This window comes from Mauremys reevesii, linkage group 2 (genome assembly GCF_016161935.1).
Source record: "Mauremys reevesii isolate NIE-2019 linkage group 2, ASM1616193v1, whole genome shotgun sequence".
NCBI lineage: Eukaryota > Metazoa > Chordata > Testudines > Geoemydidae > Mauremys > Mauremys reevesii.
In genome coordinates, this window is record NC_052624.1 from 4,327,651 (window position 1) to 4,349,335 (window position 21,685).

Consider the following 21,685-nt stretch of genomic DNA (forward strand, 5'->3'; position numbering starts at 1 on the left):
GGTGGGGCTGGGGATGAGGGGTTCGAGGTGTGGGGGGGAGCTCAGAGCTGGGGCAGAGGGTTGGGGTGGAGCCAGGGATGAGGGGTTTGGGTGTAGGCTGTCCCGGGGCTGCGGCAGGGAAAGAGGACTCCCACGCAGCTTAGAGGGAACTTAGGCCAGGACACTGCAGCATCTCAACAGTGCTCTGGCAACAGGTCAGAGGGGCTGCTACAGTGGAAACAGCTGGTGCTCAGCTATCTTCCAGGTAATCCCCACAACCCCCCCCGGAAAAGCAGTGTTATCCCCAATGGTTCAGAAAGGGAAACCGAGGCACACTAAGAGGCCTGCCCACAGTCAGCCAGGCAGCTGGTTTTAAAATTCAGAGGTTCCTGGCTCCTCGCCCCAAATTTATACCCATGTGGGGGAAGTGCTGCCTCCACCACCTCAGGAAGCGAGAGACAGGTGATCAAAGGCAGATCTCCCGGACTGCAGTGCAGAGACCTAGGACTAGCTCAAGCTTCCCGGCAACTGGCCTGTCGAATAACTTCCCCAAGGGAAGGGGGAAACCTAAATACTGCAACTGGAGGGAACCATTTCCCACTAGATCCCAGCCACTCTCGCTCCTGCTGCTGGCCACTCTGACAATTTTTCCTAAAACACTTGACTAACTTTAGGAAAAACAAGTACGCACAGCCACAGATCCCAGGCACTGTCATTTATTTATGTAGGGTTTTTTTCTTCCCCTTCCCTTCTTCAGACTCAATAATAAAAATAATGCCCAGCCGTCTCTATCCTTTACTGGAGCTCAGCACAACAGAACACTAATAAGGTGCGTGGCACATTCCTGTCTTTTTTGGTGAAAGGTGGATGTCTGTACAACAGTTTGGAACGACACTGAAAAATGCCTTGACATAATTAAAAGTCCAAATAATGAAAAAAAAAATCTGCAAATATGTGCAAACGTTCTCTTTCCTGGACAAAAAAGATCAGTCCGATCTAGCAATAATAGTAGTAACAAACAATCCTGTCGTACTGTCCTTTACCAATACAGGGTGATAAACCCCAGAACTTTAATTTCATTAACACAGCCACGGTGTGGCTCAGACTACCTGCAGAAGTTCAGCAGCTCTTGGAATGGGAAGTCGGCAGGATCTCGGGTCTCCTGTGAAACTAGAAGGGAAGCTTCCAGGTTAGCATCAGTGAGGCCGTTTCGGTACTTGCTCTTCAGACAGTGCAGTGCACCAAATGCCCTCTCACACAGCACCGTAGTTGAAAACAGGGACAAGAAAAGCAGAGCAATTTTAGCTAGAGGCCTGTAGGTGTCCTCAGACAGGTACACTTTGAGCCAGAACTGCTGCACTGTAACACCGGGCTGACTGAAGTATGTTTTCAGCCTTGCATTATTGCGCATGTGCACCATGAGATACTGGAGATTCCTTAAATCCAAAGAGGCAAAGGAAGCTAATCGGTCTTGCAAGGCCGCTAGTTTGTCTGCTGCCAAAAACCCTGAACCAGAATTGCTGAATGGGTCCGTCACAAAAGTGTACTGACGGAAAAAGTGTCCCTCGCTGAAACAATTTTCAAGATCTTCCAAGAGGCTACGCAGGTATTTGGTTACAGCTGAGCCGACCTTGCGCTGCACGTGCTCATCCTGACAGCTGAGAAACCCACTAAGCTCAGAAAAAACGGAAAAGTCCCGTTTCTCTTGTAGTTGCTGGACGATGTCAGCGATGGTCATTCGGAATGTATGAATTACTTCAACGCGGTCAAATATTGTTAGCTGAGGTATCTGGAGCTCCAGGTTCAAGGACGCAAGCTTTGGTAAAAACTCCTTCAAAAAGAGCAAACAACCACGTACTTCTGGATCTTGTAGCTTTTGGGACAGTTCCGGCGAAACTGTGTTCAAAACCTCAATGAGCTCTCCCCGGAGCTCAAACAGCCACTGTACATTGTCATTAAAACTAAGCCAGTGGACCAGGTTGTTATTCAGCAGCACCTTGTGTGTCTCAGAGCCCGTGGCCCACAGAGTTGTCAATCTCTCTTTATTGACACCGCTGGTGTTCACGGCACGGATGCACTTTTTCACTATGGATTCGACCTCATCCATACTTTCCATTGAAGCCTTGCTGGCAAGTACTTCTTGGTGGACAAACCAGCGAAACAGAAAAAGTTTCTGAGGGCAGCTTTCTTGGAAGCAATTCAACACCTCTGCTTGGGCACCTTGCCTGGCCACTGCCCCATCTGCTGTCAAGCCGCACAGATTGTCAAAGCTAACCCGGCATTCCTGCATTCTTGCCTGAACACACCGAAAAACATGTTTGCCAGTTGGCCTATCTGTGAGGCTCACCTGACATAAAACGCCTTCGATAAAACAACAGTGAGAAGAGTCAAAAAAGCGAACGCAGACGATTATCTGGGGATTCTTCATGACATCCAGGCTATCAACCAAGCACAGGCTGTAGAAAGGGCTCGCTGCGACTTTCTCGGCTAGTTCGTTTTGTAGAAAGTTCGCTAGATCTCTTGTGCTCCTCTGTAACGTGTCGTTGCTCAGTGGTAGCTCTCTGAAAAGCGTATTTTCTGGTTGAACGGCCAGAACAATTTTCTTCACGAGTTCTCCGTCGTCGAGAGATTTCCTTGCTTGCCCCAAAAGCAGAGCCGCTTTAATAGTAGCCACCCAGATCTGATCTGCTTTCTTCAGGAAATCTCTGGGCAGTCGCTGTTGTCTTTCGAGCTCGGTTTTTGCATCATTTAACAGCTTGCGCCTCTGAAACTCACCACGGTAATTCTGTTCAACTTCCTCTGCATGAGTCTTATAGTGACGCTGCATTGCGTACATTTTAATTTGACGAATTTCCTTCTTACAAACAGCACACACCGCAACTTGCTCAGAAGTGGAATGGGATGGCTTGAGAAGCACAAGAAACCGCATCTCCCACTGCTCCTGAAATTTTCGATTTTCTTCCTTCCACGTTCTGCTTTTCTTAGCAGCAGGTAGCTCCTCCGGGACCATCTCTGCATCACATGCAGGGGCATTTTCTGGCACTGGTGGTTTGAAAACCTTTCTGATATCCATTTCTATTTTTAACTCTTTCGCCATCTGCCACGAACAATCTCAACCTACCCAAACACCACACAGTGATCTTGCCAAGGATGCTGGCCAATAGCCGCTTACGGAGCTACAGTAGTGCGACATGTAAACATAGTTATTAGCCAATGAATATACTTTGTGACTTGAAAGAAAACCACCCCTACGCAGTTCAGTTCTCCCTGCACTGTACTGTAATATTTAGAAGGGCATGAGTGCACATTATGATTCATGGCATTCACAAGACAACTTTAATACTTAACATCTCAGCAATTGTTGGGGCTCTTTGGAGGCTGTCATGGCTGCAAAAAAATCCACTGGTGGCCACATTTGAGAAATGGTGTTTCAGAGGATCCTTTCACAAGGAGCTATCGTCTCAGGATTATTACTCCATCCGACAGATTCAATCCACAGATTTACTCTAAAGAATATCACCCCGCCCTTTGCTTTGGGATCTCCATGCTCCTGTGCGCTGCCTAGGAGTGTCTGAAATTTCTATAACCTCACTCCGAAGTGGGAGCAGAGCAAGGCCTCAAACCATCTCAGGTCTGCTCTTGCAAGCTCTACAGGAATGAGCAGGGTCACGAGGCAGACCCAGCCATGCTGGAAGGCTTGCGGGAAAGAACTTGGCCTGTCAAGCACACAATAGATCCTCTTATTCAAGGAAAACAGCACCATTTAAACAATAGAAATAGATGCTGTGGCAAGCGGCATCAGCCACCCAGACTCTCACAAGCTGATATATTTATTCATATGGACGTTGCCACAGATCAGTGCATTCATAACTAAGGCTGCAGTCTCGTGATTCCTACTTCTAATGATCAACAGCATTTATGCTGCATCATCTGAACCCCAAAGACCCAAACATGGGTGTGAATTTTATATAGTGATTACCTGCAGCACTAATACGCAGCAGCTCATTTCCATCAGCAATACAACAGTTTGGGGGAAGAATAACGTCACTGACATTACAGGCTTAGGGCTTGGCTACACTTACAAATTTGCAGCGCTGCAGCAGGGTGTGAAAACACACCCTCTCCAGCGCTGCAAACTGCGGCGCTGCAAAGCGCCAGTGTGGTCAAAGCCCCAGCGCTGGGAGCGCGGCTTCCAGCGCTGTACGTTATTCCCCACAGGGAGGTGGAGTACGACAGCGCTGGGAGAGCTCTCTCCCAGTGCTGGCGCTTTGACTACACTTAGCGCTTCAAAGCGCTGCCGCGGCAGCGCTTTGAAGTGCAAGTGTAGCCAAAGCCTTATTTACATTGTGCCTTCCTGGAATTTCCCATGGTGGAACCTGGCCAGCACACTGGGGTTAACACACACTCCTGAGATGAGTGCCAAAATGGGACCAGTTACTGTATTATAAGCGGTCAAAGCCTCAGATCCCCATTTTACATGCAGCAAAGCATCATTCTGGGGCACTGTTCAAAACCAACTCAGGAGTTCTGACTGAGCCCATACCATTCTGCTCATCAAGCTCCAAGGGGTTTTTTGTTTTTTTTTAAAGTGGGCGTTGGGTTTGGGACACTCTGGTTTCTCTGAAGCAGGGCTGGGGTGTGGAGAAGAACAGACATTTCAGCCCAGAACATGTCTGGTTTTTAGCTTACCTACTAATTCCACTTTCCATAGCATGAGCGCTTCCATGTGACCAGCGCAGAGACAGGGAAGCCACAAGCTGCAGGCAGGAAGACAAGATATGGTAATGCTGGAAATGCAGCTTTAGAAATGGAAATGTATTAAATGTGAATGTGAAACAAAAATATAACCAGCGCCAGGTCCATCCTGTGACTCCTAATACAACAATCCAGAATGAAAGCGGAACGTGAGACCAAGGGAGGGCTTAGTACAGATTTTGCTATGTTCATGCATCAGGGCTTTTCACACTACTTATGCTCACAGATCCCTAATGGCTGGGGAAGAAAGCAGGAAGCCAGGTTAAGGGCCTGTCATGCATGTTTCAGGCAGAGGTGGTCAACAGGTGGACAACAGGCCAAATCTGGACCGCCGGACACTCTTGAACAGACCCCCAAATCTTTGTCTTTACTGGTGGTGGTGTGTCGTTGGTGGTGGGATTGTTTGGTTGTTTATTACTTTCCTCTGGAGTCTAGACCTTGAGCAAGAAATTTGGACCCTGACAAAAAAATAATTAGCTACTTGTGGGCTCTGGGTGGTTCTGCCTTGATGTGATTCGGCCTGTCTGAAATTTTAACAGCCTCACTCTGAAAAGGAGGAGAGTGAGGCCTCAAACCATCTCAGGGCTGCTCTCGCAAGCGCTACAGGAATGACCAAGGTCACCACAGACCCAGCCATGCTGGAAGGCTTGCTCACCTGGGGCAGGCAAAGGAACAGGGGAAGACTCATATGGGAGGTTTAATTTCTTTGATGCAGTTCAAACACTCAGAAATCTTTACCTTTCTAGCTCAGCAGCATTGTGCACTCCTCAGGCCCAGCCCCTCCAACCATAGATCGTTTCTACAAGCAGGAAAATGAGAAGAGAAAAAAAAAAAAGAGTCAGATTAGTTAGTGGAAGATGATGGAGAATCTACTTAACCAGGCAGGTCGGTCATAGGATGCTTCTGAGATATTTATGCCCTTGTCGTCTGTGTTTTACAAGCCACACGTGCATCACTCACTCCTAAGGCAGGCAGCCACCCAAAAGCGAGTGACACTATAGAGCAGGCAAGGGTGGAATCAGTGCAGCCTCGGCCTGTTCCCAAGAGAGGGTTAGTTCTGTGGCACTGTCTGAAGGAGGCACACATTAACCTGCACAGAGATCAGCTGACCTGCCTGGAGAGTAGGGAGCGGAACCCACTCTGCTGGGACCTGCACCCTGAGAGCTGAAGCCGGATGCTTAGAACATGATCCCACCCCTTGAGGACATGCCAAGTGGTCAAAGCCTCAGCTCCCCATTTTACATGCAGCAAAGCATCATTCTGGGGCTCTGCTCAAAACCAACTCAGGAGTTCTGACTGAGCCCATACCATTCTGCTCATCAAGCTCCAAGGGTTTCTTTTTGTTTTTTAAAGTGGGCATTGGGTTTGGGACACTCTAGTTTCTCTGAAGCAGGGCTGGGGTGTGGAGAGGAACAGACATTTCAGCCCAGAACATGTCTGGTTTTTAGCTTACCTACTAATTCCACTTTCCGTAGCATGAGCACTTCCATGTGACCAGCGCAGAGACAGGGAAGCCACAAGCTGCAGGCAGGAAGACAAGATATGGTAATGCCGGAAATGCAGCTTTAGAAATGGAAATGTATTAAATGTGAATGTGGAACAAAAATATAACCAGCGCCAGGTCCATCCTGTGACTCCTAATACAACAATCCAGAATGAAAGCGGAACGTGAGACCAAGGGAGGGCTTAGTACAGATTTTGCTATGTTCATGCATCAGGGCTTTTCACACTACTTATGCTCACAGATCCCTAATGGCTGGGGAAGAAAGTGGGAAGCCAGGTTAAGGACCTGTCATGCATGTTTCAGGCAGAGGTGGTCAACAGGTGGACAACAGGCCAAATCTGGACCGCCGGACACTCTTGAACAGACCCCCAAATCTTTGTCTTTACTGGTGGTGGTGGTGTCGTTGGTGGTGGGATTGTTTGGTTGTTTATTACTTTCCTCTGGAGTCTAGACCTTGAGCAAGAAATTTGGACCCTGACAAAAAAATAATTAGCTACTTGTGGGCTCTGGGTGGTTCTGCCTCGATGCGATTCCGCCTGTCTGAAATTTTAACAGCCTCACTCTGAAAAGGAGCAGAGTGAGGCCTCAAACCATCTCAGGGCTGCTCTCGCAAGCGCTACAGGAATGACCAGGGTCACCACAGACCCAGCCATGCTGGAAGGCTTGCTCACCTGGGGCAGGCAAAGGAACAGGGGAAGACTCATATGGGAGGTTTAATTTCTTCGATGCAGTTCAAACACACAGAAATCTTTACCTTTCTAGCTCAGCAGCATTGTGCACTCCTCAGGCCCAGCCCCTCCAACCACAGACTGGAGATCGTTTCTACAAGCAGGAAAATGAGAAGAGAAAAAAAAAAAAAAGAGTCAGATTAGTTAGTGGAAGATGATGGAGAATCTACTTAACCAGGCAGGTCGGTCATAGGATGCTTCTGAGATATTTATGCCCTTGTCGTCTCAAAGTGTTTTACAAGTCACACGTGCATCACTCACTCCTAAGGCAGGCAGCCACCCTAAAGCGAGTGACACTATAGAGCAGGCAAGGGTGGAATCAGTGCAGCCTCGGCCTGTTCCCAAGAGAGGGTTAGTTCTGTGGCACTGTCTGAAGGAGGCACACATTAACCTGCACAGAGATCAGCTGACCTGCCTGGAGAGTAGGGAGCGGAACCCACTCTGCTGGGACCTGCACCCTGAGAGCTGAAGCCGGATGCTTAGAACATGATCCCACCCCTTGAGGACATGCCAAGTGGTCAAAGCCTCAGGTCCCCATTTTACATGCAGCAAAGCATCATTCTGGGGCACTGCTCAAAACCAACTCAGGAGTTCTGACTGAGCCCATACCATTCTGCTCATCAAGCTCCAAGGGTTTCTTTTTGTTTTTTTAAAGTGGGCGTTGGGTTTGGGACACTCTAGTTTCTCTGAAGCAGGGCTGGGGTGTGGAGAGGAACAGACATTTCAGCCCAGAACATGTCTGGTTTTTAGCTTACCTACTAATTCCACTTTCCGTAGCATGAGCACTTCCATGTGACCAGCGCAGAGACAGGGAAGCCACAAGCTGCAGGCAGGAAGACAAGATATGGTAATGCCGGAAATGCAGCTTTAGAAATGGAAATGTATTAAATGTGAATGTGGAACAAAAATATAACCAGCGCCAGGTCCATCCTGTGACTCCTAATACAACAATCCAGAATGAAAGCGGAACGTGAGACCAAGGGAGGGCTTAGATCAGATTTTGCTATGTTCATGCATCAGGGCTTTTCACACTACTTATGCTCACAGATCCCTAATGGCTGGGGAAGAAAGCGGGAAGCCAGGTTAAAGGGCCTGTCATGCATGTTTCAGGCAGAGGTGGTCAACAGGTGGACAACAGGCCAAATCTGGACCGCCGGACACTCTTGAACAGACCCCCAAATCTTTGTCTTTACTGCTGGTGGTGTGTCGTTGGTGGTGGGATTGTTTGGTTGTTTATTACTTTCCTCTGGAGTCTAGACCTTGAGCAAGAAATTTGGACCCTGACAAAAAAATAATTAGCTACTTGTGGGCTCTGGGTGGTTCTGCCTCGATGCGATTCGGCCTGTCTGAAATTTTAACAGCCTCACTCTGAAAAGGAGGAGAGTGAGGCCTCAAACCATCTCAGGGCTGCTCTCGCAAGCGCTACAGGAATGACCAGGGTCACCACAGACCCAGCCATGCTGGAAGGCTTGCTCACCTGGGGCAGGCAAAGGAACAGGGGAAGACTCATATGGGAGGTTTAATTGCTTTGATGCAGTTCAAACACACAGAAATCTTTACCTTTCTAGCTCAGCAGCATTGTGCACTCCTCAGACCCAGCCCCTCCTACCACAGACTGGAGATCGTTTCTACAAGCAAGAAAATGAGAAGAGAAAAAAAAAAAAAAAAAAAAAGAGTCAGATTAGTTAGCGGAAGACTATGTAGAATCTACTTAACCAGGCAGGTCGGTCATAGGATGCTTCTGAGAAATTTATGCCCTTGTCGTCTCAAAGTGTTTTACAAGTTACACATGCATCACTCACTCCTAAGGCAGGCAGCCACCCTAAAGCGAGTGACACTATAGAGCAGGCAAGGGTGGAATCAGTGCAGCCTCGGCCTTTCCCAAGAGAGGGTTAGTTCTGTGGCACTGTCTGAAGGAGGCACACATTAACCTGCACAGAGATCAGCTGACCTGCCTGGAGAGTAGGGAGCGGAACCCACTCTGCTGGGACCTGCACCCTGAGAGCTGAAGCCGGATGCTTAGAACATGATCCCACCCCTTGAGGACATGCCAAGTGGTCAAAGCCTCAGCTCCCCATTTTACATGCAGCAAAGCATCATTCTGGGGCTCTGCTCAAAACCAACTCAGGAGTTCTGACTGAGCCCATACCATTCTGCTCATCAAGCTCCAAGGGGTTTTTTGTTTTTTTTAAAGTGGGCGTTGGGTTTGGGACACTCTGGTTTCTCTGGAGCAGGGCTGGGGTGTGGAGAGGAACAGACATTTCAGCCCAGAACATGTCTGGTTTTTAGCTTACCTACTAATTCCACTTTCCGTAGCATGAGCACTTCCATGTGACCAGCGCAGAGACAGGGAAGCCACAAGCTGCAGGCAGGAAGACAAGATATGGTAATGCCGGAAATGCAGCTTTAGAAATGTGAATGTGGAACAAAAATATAACCAGCGCCAGGTCCATCCTGTGACTCCTAATACAACAATCCAGAATGAAAGCGGAACGTGAGACCAAGGGAGGGCTTAGATCAGATTTTGCTATGTTCATGCATCAGGGCTTTTCACACTACTTATGCTCACAGATCCCTAATGGCTGGGGAAGAAAGCGGGAAGCCAGGTTAAGGGCCTGTCATGCATGTTTCAGGCAGAGATGGTCAACAGGTGGACAACAGGCCAAATCTGGACTGCCGGACACTCTTGAACAGACCCCCAAATCTTTGTCTTTACTGGTGGTGGTGATGTCGGTGGTGGTGGGATTGTTTGGTTGTTTTACTGTCCTCTGGAGTCTAGACCTTGAGCAAGAAATTTGGACCCTGACAAAAAAATAATTAGCTACTTGTGGGCTCTGGGTGGTTCTGCCTCGATGCGATTCGGCCTGTCTGAAATTTTAACAGCCTCACTCTGAAAAGGAGGAGAGTGAGGCCTCAAACCATCTCAGGGCTGCTCTCGCAAGCGCTACAGGAATGACCAGGGTCACCACAGACCCAGCCATGCTGGAAGGCTTGCTCACCTGGGGCAGGCAAAGGAACAGGGGAAGACTCATATGGGAGGTTTAATTTCTTCGATGCAGTTCAAACACACAGAAATCTTTACCTTTCTAGCTCAGCAGCATTGTGCACTCCTCAGGCCCAGCCCCTCCTACCATAGGCCGGAGGTCATTTCTACAGGCAGGAAAATGAGAAGAGAGAAGAGTCAGATTAGTTAGTGGAAGACAATGTAGAATCTACTTAACCAGGCAGGTCGGTCACAGGATGCTTCTGAGATATTTATGCCCTTGTCGTCTGTGTTTTACAAGCCACACGTGCATCACTCACTCCTAAGGCAGGCAGCCACCCAAAAGCGAGCGACACTATGGAGCAGGCCAGGGTGGAATCAGTGCAGCCTCGGCCTTTCCCAAGAGAGGGTTAGTTCTGTGGCACTGTCTGAAGGAGGCACACATTAACCTGCACAGAGATCAGCTGACCTGCCTGGAGAGTAGGGAGCGGAACCCACTCTGCTGGGACCCGCACCCTGAGAGCTGAAGCTGGATGCTTAGAACATGATCCCACCCCTTGAGGACATGCCAAGTGGTCAAAGCCTCAGCTCCCCATTTTACATGCAGCAAAGCATCATTCTGGGGCTCTGCTCAAAACCAACTCAGGAGTTCTGACTGAGCCCATACCATTCTGGGGTTTCTTTTGGACATCTCCTACCCAGCCACAGTCCAACCCAGCTATGCTTAACCCGTAAGATGCGGAGATCAGGCTTCGGCAGCCTGGCCAAAGACAATGTGCTGAACAGAAATACCAGCACCAAACACAACGGCTGGATTTTTGGCCCACTCCTTGCATGGCCTTGCCCTGTTTTCTGGCAGGTATCAACATGCAAGGCTCTGTTTTGTTCAGGGGAGTATAGCTCCCCTGGATGGCTCCATCTCTGCTCATCAAGCTCCAAGGGTTTGTTTAGGTTCTTTTAAAGCAGGTGTTGGCTTTGGGACACTCTGGTTTCTCCAAGGCACGTCTGGGAGTGGGGGGTGAGGCAAGAAGATCAGACATTTCAGCCCAGAACTGGTCTGGTTTTTAGCTTACCTACCAATTCCACTTTCCATAGCACGAGCCCTTCCATGTGACCAGCACAGAGACAGGGAAGCCACAAGCTGCAGGCAGGAAGACAAGATATGGTAACACCGGAAATGCAACTTTATTCTATGTTATTGTGGAGCAAAAAATTACAAGTGCAAGATCTGTCCTACAAATCCTAACACAATGATCCAGAATGAAAGGGGGTGCAGGAGACTAAAGGAGGGCGTAGAACAGGTTTTGCTATGGAATGGTGGGAATCATTAATAAAGGACAGGACAAAAAATATCATATTGCTTCTATATAAATCCATGGCACGCTCACATCTTGAATACTGCGTGCAGATGTGGTCGCCCCATCTCAAAAAAGATATATTTGACTCGGAAAAGGTTCAGAAAAGGGCAACTAAAATGATTAGGGGTATGGAATGGCAGCCATATGAGGAGAGATTAATAAGACTGGGACTTTTCATCTTGGAAAAAAGGGGGATATTATAGAGATCTATAAAATCATGAGCGTGTGGAGAAAGTTAATAAGGAAGTGTTATTTACGCCTTCTGATAACACAAGAACCAGGGGCCACCGAATGAAATTAAAAGGCAGCAGGTTTAAAACAAACAAAAGGAAGTATTTCTTCCCATAACACACAGTCAACCCGTGGAACTCTTTGCCAGAGGATGTAGTGAAGGATAAGACTATTACAGGGTTCAGAAAAGTATCAGAGGGGTAGCCGTGTTAGTCTGTATCAACAAAAACAATGAGTCCGGTGGCACCTTAAAGACTAACAGATTTATTTGGGCATAAGCTTTTGTGGGTAAAATAACCCACTTCTTCAGATGCATGGAGTGAAAATTACAGATCCAGGCATAAATATACTGGCACATGAAAAGAAGGGAGTTACCTTACAAGCAGAGAACTAGTGTTGACAAGGCCAATTCAGTCACGGTGGATGTGGTATCGTGGATCTGACTGAACTGGCCTCATCAACACTGGTTCCCCACCTGTAAGGTAACTCCCTTCTCTGACCTAAGTATGACCATCCTTATGTAATAAACATTGTTCGTGCCTCACTGTTTTTCACACTACTTATGCTCACAGATCACCGGGTGGGGCAGACATTGGGAGTCCAGGTTAAGGGCTTGTCATGCATGTTTTAGACTCTGTGTGGTTCTGCCTTGATGCGATTCGGCCTGTCTGAAATTTCTATAACCTCACTCTGAAAAGGAGCAGAGTGAGGCCTCAAACCATCTCAGGGCTGCTCTCGCAAGCGCTACAGGAATGACCAGGGTCACCACAGACCCAGCCATGCTGGAAGGCTTGCTCACCTGGGGCAGGCAAAGGAACAGGGGAAGACTCATATGGGAGGTTTAATTTCTTTGATGCAGTTCAAACACACAGAAATCTTTACCTTTCTAGCTCAGCAGCATTGTGCACTCCTCAGGCCCAGCCCCTCCAACCATAGATCGTTTCTACAAACAGGAAAATGAGAAGAGGAAAAAAAAAGAGTCAGATTAGTTAGCGGAAGACGATGTAGAATCTACTTAACCAGGCAGGTCGGTCATAGGATTCTTCTGAGATATTTATGCCCTTGTCGTCTCAAAGTGTTTTACAAGCCACATGTGCATCACTCACTCCTAAAGCGAGTGACACTATGGAGCAGGCAAGGGTGGAATCAGAGCAGCCTTGGCCTGTTCCCAAGAGAGGGTTAGTTCTGTGGCACTGTCTGAAGGAGGCACACATTAACCTGCACAGAGATCAGCTGACCTGCCCGGAGAGTAGGCAGTGGAACCCACTCTGCTGGGCAGGGCCGTCCTTAGGATTTATGGTGCCCTAGGTGAGATTATTAAACTGGTGCCCCTGTGCCTAATCTGCTCTTAGCAACACAAATATAAGCATACAGTATTGGAAAACTTGCCACATTCACGTTATTAAAACCAGTTTAACTTAATTAAGCACACTGTAATGCTGATGCACTAGCACTAAAGAAGTAGCCCTATAGAAAAAATTCTGATTTGACAGAATGATGCAAATAATATAATTTTTTTAATTTGTCAAAATTTTATTGGCAATTTATATGAAGAGGTATTGAAACAAAGATTTGTTTTTAATTAAAAGCAATCTTTCTGGCTTTTTTGGCTGCAAAATCAGTTTAATAAGCTGGGTTTCCAAACAGTGGGAAAATATAACCCTAGTTTTACTGCTAGGTAAAGCACAAAGTGACCAAAATGAAGTCAGCACAGAATCATCTCATCTAGATTAAGGTAGCACAGAAATGTTACAGAAGTCCTATTGTGCCTTATTTTTGTTTGGAAAGACATTGGCACTAGCAGCACATTCACATGATAAAATACATGATAAATCACTGTCTCTAAAGTTCCATCAAAAACTGACATTTTCACAGCTCTAGCATGATCTGCTATACAGATTCTTCACAAGGAAGTGTCCCTGGCCTTTTTAACTCATATTAACTATGTATTTACTTTATGAAAGTTGGAGAAAACATTGTGAAAATGTAAAACATTGGCTGCCCAACTTCTGGGCTGGCAAAAGCTATACTGACTCACAGGAAAAAAAAAAAAAGCAGGAGAATCTTAGTACAACATATGGTCAGTCTATAGCAGGGGTCGGCAACCTTTCAGAAGTGGTGTGCAAAGTTCACTGTAATTTAAGGTTTCTCATGCCAGTAATACATTTTAATGTTTGTAGAAGGTCTCTCTCTATGTCTATATCATATAAATAAACTATTGTTATTATCTGAGGTCCTGCTCAGGCCACTACCAGCTGAGTAAATGAAACCCCAGACCGGCAGCGGGCTGAGCGAGACTGGTGACTGGAATCCTAGACAAGGATCCCAGGCCCTGCTCAGCCCGCTGCTGGTCTGGGGTTCTGACTACCAACTCCTGCCACCCAGGATCCCGGCCGCCAACCCCCCTCAGCCTGCTATCAGCCTGGGATTCTGCTCACCCAGGCTGGCTGGGCTCCTGATTGGCAAGAGGCCGGCAGCCAGAACCCCAGAGTAGCAGTAGGCTGAGTGCTGCCGGCACCCCAGACTGGCAGCAGACTGAGCCACTCAACCCCCCAGCCCGCTGCCAGCTGAGTGAATGGAACCCCAGGCTGACAGCAGGTTGAGTGGTTCAGCCGGCCTGCTCAGCCCTCTGCCAGTCTGGGGTTCCTTGGGGGTCCCCAGGCCAGCAGCAGGTGCTGAGTGGGGCCGGCGGCTGGTATCCCAGCTGGCAATAGGGCAGCAGCCAGAACCCCAGAGCAGTGATGGGCTGAGCCGCTCAGCCTGCCGCTGCGTGCCATCAAAAATCAGCTCACCTGCCACCTTTGGCACGTGTGCCGTAGGTTGCCGACCCCTGCTTTATACACTATTAAGGAGATGAGCATATTACAATTGTTGGAGGGCTATCATCAGGAGTAACAGGCTATAGGAAAGTCAGTCAACATTTTTTGTTTCTCTGATGAAAACTGGCCCACTCCCTGCCTCAAACCAAACCTGTCACTAATAATTGTCAACAACTTAATTTTCTGTTTTTGGCTAAGATATTAATTTAAAAAAAATATTGAAATTGGATTCAGGATTGTTAGCAAGAATTTTTGGCAAACAAAGTTGTTAAATGACAATCTAAATGGCAACACAGCACTGCTTTCATGCTTGGCTCACCCCCCAGCCTGCTGGTCCAACAGCTGCAGTAGACCCCCAAATCCACCTCTTGGGGTGCAGAGTGGCAACAGCAGCAGCAAACCCTCAGGTCCAATCACACGCCAATGGGCACCACCACCAGCCTTACGGACCATGGTGAAGTTAGCACAGCATCTGATCTCAGGGACAGGTCACCCATGGAGCCACAGCAGCTAATCCTGCCCAGTGCAGCTCCCCCCGGATGAGATGGATCGCTGGCAGCTGCCAGCCCAGGGGAGAGGCGCTCCCCAGCTAGGGTGACCAGATCCAGATGTCCTGATTTTATAGGGACAGTCCCGATATTTGGTGCTTTGTCTTATATAGGCACCAATTACCCCCACCTAGAGTGACCAGACAGCAAGTGTGAAAAATCAGGACAGGGGGTGGGGGGTAAAAGGAGCCTATATAAGAAAAAGACCCCAAAATTGGGACTGGCCCTATAAAATAGGGACATCTGGTCACCCTACGCCAACCCCCTGTCCTGATTTTACACACATCTGGCTAACCCCAGCCCAGCCCTGTGTGACATTCCAGTCCTTGAAGTGAGTTACTTTCACTTTCATTCCTCAGCAGGCAGCCTCCTCCCCCCACCTACCCCCCAGCACCTCACCCAACCCAGCCCTGACGGAGGGGAGGGAGGAGAGAGAGAGGGATGCTCCTGGGGAGGAGGGAGAAAGGAGGGAGTGCTCCATGGGGCAGAAGAATGGATGTTATGGGGGACAAGGATACTGGTTCCAGATCCGCAGAGCCTGCCTCACCTCACTTCAGCCAGGGGGAAAGAGTCACACTCACAGGTGAGCTCCTTCCCCAACCCCTCCCCTTCCCTTCCCAGAGACCCCAGCAGCCCATCCCCTCCCTCAGACTGTGCTGCAGTTGGCTCTCTCTAGGACCCAGCAGCCCGCTCTTACATGCTCCACTGCTTCCCGTCTGTCCTGGCTCCCTGACCTAGTGGTGCCCTAGGCGGCTGCCTGTGCCTAAGGACGGCCCTGCTGCTGGGACCTGCACCCTGAGAGCTGAAGCCGGATGCTTAGACCAGGATCCCCCCCCCGACTGGGAGATGCCCTTGAGTGAGACTATCCCCACCGATCCCAGCTACCCGCTGCCCTAGGTCCCCCCGTGGGTCCCTCACCAGCCCCGTGCCCGGAGCCCCTGGCGCGGCAAGGCCCGTGCTGCCCAGCCCGGCGCGTGCCCGTCGGGAAGGGACGGTCAGACCCCGCGGAGAGGGGCCCGCTCCGGCGGCAGCACACGTGCAGCCGCCTCTCCGAGACTACAGCTCCCGAGATGCACCGCTCCCCCGGCGGCAGCGGCGGCAGGGCTCGGTGGGGAACGCTGTCTCCTGGGACTTGTAGTCCCCACATGGCCGGGGGGGGGGGCACCGAATCTTCTCTCACCTCCACGTGGGGCTGAACCCCGGGCACAGCCCCCGACTCCCGCCACCAACGCAGCGCAGCGGGCGGGCCCCGGCTGCACCCGCACAGGGCTCCCAGGGCAGCGCAGGCCCCGGATGGAGGCGGATTAGAAACTCACCGGCGCCGCCGCAGCCACTACTCGCCACCTCGCCCGCCATGTCGTCTGCGCCTGCGCACTAAGCCCCCCCGCGTGTGCTTCGCGTCATCAGCGCGTCCCTCCCCCCAACTCCGCCCCCCATTTCCTTTGCGGGGCGATGGTGTCACCTAGCGGCGAGGAGGAGGCAGGGCTCGGGCGAGCAGTTGGTTGCCCTGGGGTCGTTGCTGGCCTAAGCTTTGCCTGCCCCCACGCCACAGTCCTTCTCTCCCCCCCCTCAACTGGCATCGCTGCCTCCCCCACACGTTCCCCCGCATCCTGCTTTTTTGACACTTCCCCCACCCCTATTTGCTGTTGCCAACTGATCAAGTTGGCAAGAGGAAATGGGACAAATGCCCACTTTTGCCAAAAAAGTCAGGACAGGGATTAAAAAAAGGGACTGTCCCACTCTCCCCCACAGCTACGCTACTGTGTTCCAGCCCAAATGGGACGTCTGGTCACCCTACACAAAATTGACCCACAAGCACCACGCGTGACTGCATGTACACATGTACCATCTAATCACCTATTGTGCACATTTATTCCACCTACATGGTCACCTATGGTACGGGTGCACACACCGTGTCTGTGTGCCAAACACACACAATGACCCGAAGAAGAGCTCTGTGGAAGCTCAAAAGCTTCTCTCTCTTACCAACAGAAGTTGGTCCGATGAAAGATGTTACCTCACTCACCTTAGCTCTGTAATATCTTGGGACCGACATGGCTACCACACTGCGTAAAATACACACAATGTGGGTACGAACGCATCAACATACTCTGGTTGTATCATTCAAAGTGTCACCTAGTGGTCTTCTATTAAATAAATGTTCTGTAACCAAACTAAAAGCTCAAACCTGAAAACTGTTAGGTTTTATTACACTTATCTTTATCAACTTCATCCAACATTTCAATATGCAGGTTACAAGAGGTCTACAAACCTCTGTTTTTTTGCTCCTTATACAGTATTGCCAAACTTAAGTGAACAAAAATCATGACATTGGTTTACAAATCATGAGATTGGCTTAAAAATCATGTTTTTTTTAACAAGGTGTCTGTTTTTTTGAGCTTTCAGGGTTCATAGTGGCAAGCTTTTATCTGCTAGACTTTTAAAAACAAAATCTGAAATTCTCCGATAATCACATGCCACCAAATATCATAAGACTCGTGATCAAAGTGTGCGAATTGGCAACAGTTCCTATGTGGCTTTGGCTTGGACAGTTGCTGAGCCATGCAACCCATCACATTTACTGAAGGCAAAGGGCAGTACTTTTGCAAAGTAATTCCCCGGGGTCACAGGGTGGCTGGCCCTGTAAGGGGAGCTGGGCACAGCCTCACCTGTGAGGGACAAACTGCCTCTCAGCTGAGACTGAGATCGGCGAGAGAGCAGGTGATTCTAAAAGCCAGCAAGTGGCTAAGCTGGTTGCGGGGAAGGCCCCTGTAGGAGACCGTGGGGCTTGTGTGGGGGTATGACAGCTGGAGCAGGGCGACTCAGGCAAGCAGCCAGTAGAGTAGCTGTCTGTAGGGAACCGGGATCCTTGGGGCAGGGATGGAAGGGGGTAACTGATGGGCTAGTTTTTCGTGGCAGGTATAAAGCTGATGGGCTGAGCCAAGGGCCTGGCTCAGACTCTGGGCGTGGCGTTGCTCTGGGCTAGGCCAGTGACCCACACCCTGCTCTCTGGTCACAGGCCACTGCACCAGCCCGCGGAGCTGAGCCTGCTCCTCTCGCCCCTGCGGTTTTTCCCAGCTCCCTGGATTCCGCCTGGCCAGGCTGGGGGGCTGCACTCGGGGCTCCATGGCCGGCACTGGTGCAGCAGCCAGGGGGTGGCTGGATGGGAGTCAGGGGAGAAGGGCCCAGCCCCCAGGGGGGTGGCAGGGGCAGCAGGGCTGGGAGAAGGGCTATGCTGGGCATGGAGGGGGCGGGGCAGGGGCCCACGTGTGCGGGTGGGGTGACACCCATAAAAGCCTCCGCAGCACGGGGTGGGAGTGAGGAAACAGCGCATGCGCAACTCTGTTGCCTCCCTCCACCCCCTCGCGCCGGCCGCTCCGCACATGCGCTGTCCCCCTTCCTTTTCCTTTCTTGGAGGACTGACGTCAGCCCTCCGGGCGCCGGGGGAGGGGAGCGCCGGCCCCGCGCTGAGCACGCCGGGAAGCCGACGCCCAAGATGGCGGCAGGATTGAAAAGTTGTTGCCGCTGCCGCTGCCGCTGAGTCCGGGCGGGGGCCGGCGGGAGCGCGCGCGGGGCTGGCGGGGCGCGGGCTGGCCATGGCAGCCCGGTGAGGGAGCGCGCGGCCGCGGGGATGCCCCCGGGGGGCCGGGGCCGCAGGAGGCAGCAGGAGCCCGGGGCAGCCGCCGCCCCTCACCCGCCGCCTGAGACATGGAGGAGGAGGGCAAGAAGGGCAAGAAGGTGAGAGCGGGGCCGGGCCGGGCCGCTCTAACCCCCCGTCGCGGGCCGGGTCCCTGCACCCTGGGGACTGTGCCCTGGTCCGGGGCCCCCTGGCTGCGCTGCCGCTTCCCCCCTCCCCCCGGGGCGTGTCTGGATCCCACCCCCGGGCTGCTGGACTCGCCCTGCCGCCCCCTCCGTGCTGGGGGGCGCTGACACTGCTGCCCCTCCCCCTAAGCTGTGGTCTCCTCCCCAGCCCTCTCCACCCCCACCCCCAGGGGGCTCCGACGCGGCCACCCTCTGCCCCCTGGCTGCTGTATCCCCTCCTCTCCCCAGCCCTGGCACGGCCGCGCTTCCCCACGCCCGGGCTGCTGAACCCTGGCGCTTCCCTCCGTATTGCGGGTCTGCTGACCCTCCCCGGAGGCTGCCCAGCGTTATCCCGAGGCTGCTGTATCTCCCCTCTGGCCAGCTTGAGGCTGCTTTTCTCCTCCCCCCCCCCCAGCGTTGCTAAACCCTTCTCCTCCCCATCATTGCCCCTGAGGCAGCAGAGACTAGGGCCTCCTCTGTAGGGTGCACTTCCTTTCTCCTCCACCTCAGGCTTAGTGTCTCCAGGAAGATCCTCTGTTTTCCAACAGCATGAAGCCTATTTCTTGCTGCCCTCATATGCCCCAGGCTGCTCTCAAGCCTGATCTGGCCCTGGCTAGTCTTGCTGCACTCCAGCTGGGGCACCATGAATGACCCACTGGTGGGGATGAGTGACCTAATGCTCCCCAAATCTGTTCTTGCAAAATGGAAAGAGCTAAAAATCTTCCTTTAAATGAACCTTGATTGTGGGAGTCTGTCTCCCAGGTGAATGGGACTTGGACAGATCTAGCATAACACAGCAACAAGTGGATGCATAGCAAAATTACAGCTAAGAGCTGTCACACGCCTGCAAAGGAAGCAACCTGTGATGGAATGGGAGAATGCATGGGACCCTTACCTGTTTAGATTACAATACCTTATATGTGGCTGAAATGCTGTGTGAATGTTATACCTTTCTAATGGTGTGTGTGGGTTTTTTAATCTCTCCCCTGTGATGTGCCTCATGCTCTTGAGACTGGTACTTCCCAAGAGTATGATGCTAGCTAACACTTGCAACTAATAACTTTCCTAATTGGGTTTAATGAAAGAGCTGGAAACCGTGCCACTATTCCTGCAGGTCTGTATGTTTGAGTTAATGTGGTAGAGGTAGATATCTGTTTCAAAATTTTCATGGAAACCATGACTGCTTATAGAGGTGTTTGCTTTGTTTATGTAGTAGTTTTAGAAGGGTCTTTAGAATACAGCATTAGATTTGTACTATGGCTTCCATTTTTTTACAGTCTTTCTAAATAAACTCTAGACTCACACTTGCGGTTCAGTTTCAGAAAAGACATGTCTTCTTTCTTTGTGTAGCTATAGTGCTCGTGAAAGGTGCCAACTTGACAGCCCTGGAGCCTGCAGTCCTCTAGATCGAGTGCAGCAGCAGTACAAGTCTCTCCACACTGCTTCACCAATGTCACCAAACACCTAGAGACCCCTTCTAAGGGTCAGAGGATAGCTTAGTCTTTGTGGCCTACTCAATCTTCTGCCTCTTTGCTGAAACTGCCAACAAGACAACCAATTCATGCCAAGATGTCTTAGAACTGTATAATCCTACAAGAGCACTGTACTTCATCTGTGTTGTAACCTGTTACTGTAACTCATTTAATGAGGAATACATAGTACAAGATTAATGATTCAACTCCCCATGCACCCTTAATTTTTCCCCATTTGTTTTTTTAAAAGGCAACTCCCACAAAGGTAGGTTGGCTGTTTAAGTGGTGAACTTAAGCAAACCTAACTTAGCACTGACCTGGGATGGAAAGTCTTGGCTTTTAATGTTGTCAAATTCACCCAGTGTTTTGGGGTGTAATAATAATTGGAGATATACCTATCTCCTAGAACTGGAAGGGACCTTGAAAGGTCATTGAGTCCAGCCCCCTGCCTTCACTAGCAGGACCAAGTACTGATTTTGCCCCAGATCCCTAAGTGGCCCCCTCAAGGATTGAACTCGGAACCCTGGGTTTAACAGGCCAATGCTCAAACCACTGAGCTATCCCTCCCCCCAGGGTGAAAGAGGGGAGGGTGAAAGAGATCAAACAAAACTTTTACTTGTATTTAGCGATGACACTTTTAGTACCTTTCCCAGAGCCGAAGAAGAGCTCTGTGTAAGCTGGAACACTTGTCTCACCAATAGAAGTTGGTCCAATAAAAGGTATTGCCTCACCAATCTTGTCTCTTTAATACCAGCATACATGCTGTTCAGAGCAATAGTGAAGACCCTGTTGACTATGGCATCTAACTGACCAGGAAGAGGGAAACAATTACCCCTCAGGCTTGTGATGTCATAACTGTGGGAAAACAAGTTATTTTTAGTCCAGTATTTTGATTGTAGATACCTGCAGTAACCATTATTTCAGAAGGTGGCAGCAGAGTTTCCCAGTGAAATATGCAGATGCTCTTCATTAGTGACCAGGGTGTTAACATGTTTAGAAACTGTAACTTTTCCTGCTAGTCTGGAATTCTTTAGTCATTCCAAACTCAAATCCAGTAATATTTCACTTTGTTTTGCACTGATAGGGCTTTTCATTCTGACCTAAAAGCAGTTTACAAACAAACCTCATGACATCCCTGTAAAATAGGAATATCTTTCAGATGGGGAACCTGAGAAACGTGTTCAGTGACTTGCCCAAGGTCCTACAGAAAGTGAGTGGCAGAGCTGGGAACAAAATCCAAGCCCTGCCTCCTATTTGTGTGCTCCTGTCACTAGATCACTTTCCCTTCATAGTATTCTATATGTAACATTAATGCTCAGAGGCTGAATATAAATTGTTTTGAGCTTGTTCCAAAAAAAAAAGAAGCTGTTTAAAGCACAGTTGTTTTGGGTACTTTGATGTGTTCTCACACTTAATCTGGTCACTTTTGCAATTTTTAAAACCCTTCTGGTGAAGGGGGAGAGTGAGGAAGACCTTTTCAGAAAGAATCCAGGGGAAATGATCAGTG

At 50.0% G+C, this 21,685-nt stretch overlaps 2 protein-coding genes and 6 non-coding genes across 14 annotated transcripts in view; 1 reads left to right on the forward strand and 7 right to left on the reverse strand.

Annotated features, from left to right (window-relative positions):
- Positions 1–679: 679 nt before the first annotated feature.
- Positions 680–16,291, reverse strand: LOC120399334 (SCAN domain-containing protein 3-like). 6 transcript variants are annotated; one of them, XM_039527523.1, is made up of 12 exons: positions 16,222–16,291; positions 12,421–12,481; positions 11,027–11,090; positions 10,049–10,116; positions 9,261–9,328; positions 8,527–8,594; positions 7,722–7,789; positions 6,993–7,060; positions 6,188–6,255; positions 5,473–5,533; positions 4,669–4,736; positions 680–3,155 (listed from the first exon to the last, which is right to left on the reverse strand). In XM_039527523.1, exon 12 carries the CDS (start codon positions 3,074–3,076, stop codon positions 1,085–1,087), a length of 1,992 nt encoding a protein of 663 aa, XP_039383457.1. In that variant the 5' UTR covers positions 3,077–3,155; positions 4,669–4,736; positions 5,473–5,533; positions 6,188–6,255; positions 6,993–7,060; positions 7,722–7,789; positions 8,527–8,594; positions 9,261–9,328; positions 10,049–10,116; positions 11,027–11,090; positions 12,421–12,481; positions 16,222–16,291; the 3' UTR covers positions 680–1,084. The 6 variants fall into 6 exon arrangements, with proteins under 6 accessions (XP_039383457.1, XP_039383458.1, XP_039383459.1 ...); XM_039527524.1 differs by having other exon boundaries at positions 11,023–11,090; XM_039527525.1 differs by lacking the exon at positions 16,222–16,291 and adding an exon at positions 16,086–16,201.
- On the reverse strand, positions 3,545–3,682 carry LOC120399733. Its single transcript, XR_005595331.1, has one exon. It is a non-coding gene; the product is annotated as a small nucleolar RNA SNORA9 (small nucleolar RNA).
- On the reverse strand, positions 5,253–5,387 carry LOC120399736. Its single transcript, XR_005595334.1, has one exon. It is a non-coding gene; the product is annotated as a small nucleolar RNA SNORA9 (small nucleolar RNA).
- LOC120399732 lies at positions 6,773–6,907 on the reverse strand. The gene has a single exon (XR_005595330.1). It is a non-coding gene; the product is annotated as a small nucleolar RNA SNORA9 (small nucleolar RNA).
- LOC120399734 lies at positions 8,307–8,441 on the reverse strand. The gene has a single exon (XR_005595332.1). It is a non-coding gene; the product is annotated as a small nucleolar RNA SNORA9 (small nucleolar RNA).
- LOC120399735 lies at positions 9,829–9,963 on the reverse strand. The gene has a single exon (XR_005595333.1). It is a non-coding gene; the product is annotated as a small nucleolar RNA SNORA9 (small nucleolar RNA).
- Positions 12,201–12,335, reverse strand: LOC120399731. Its single transcript, XR_005595329.1, has one exon. It is a non-coding gene; the product is annotated as a small nucleolar RNA SNORA9 (small nucleolar RNA).
- Positions 16,292–18,392: 2,101 nt separating the features above from the next.
- CCM2 (CCM2 scaffold protein) overlaps positions 18,393–21,685 on the forward strand; it is an 83,535-nt gene continuing 80,242 nt past the window's right edge. Inside the window, exon 1 of one of the 2 annotated variants that reach the window (XR_005593929.1) lies at positions 18,393–18,643. Coding sequence is in view for 1 of the 2 variants with exons in the window: in XM_039523939.1 (XP_039379873.1) it covers positions 18,614–18,643 (30 nt within the window). In the remaining variant the exon portion in view is untranslated. The remainder of the gene's footprint in view (positions 18,644–21,685) is intronic. The other variant, XM_039523939.1, reaches the window with a different exon arrangement.

What these genes read in the sequence shown, in the direction of transcription:
- LOC120399334 (XM_039527527.1), bottom strand. Translation starts at nt 3,076, where the DNA reads ATGGCGAAAGAGTTAAAAATAGAAATGGATATCAGAAAGGTTTTCAAA.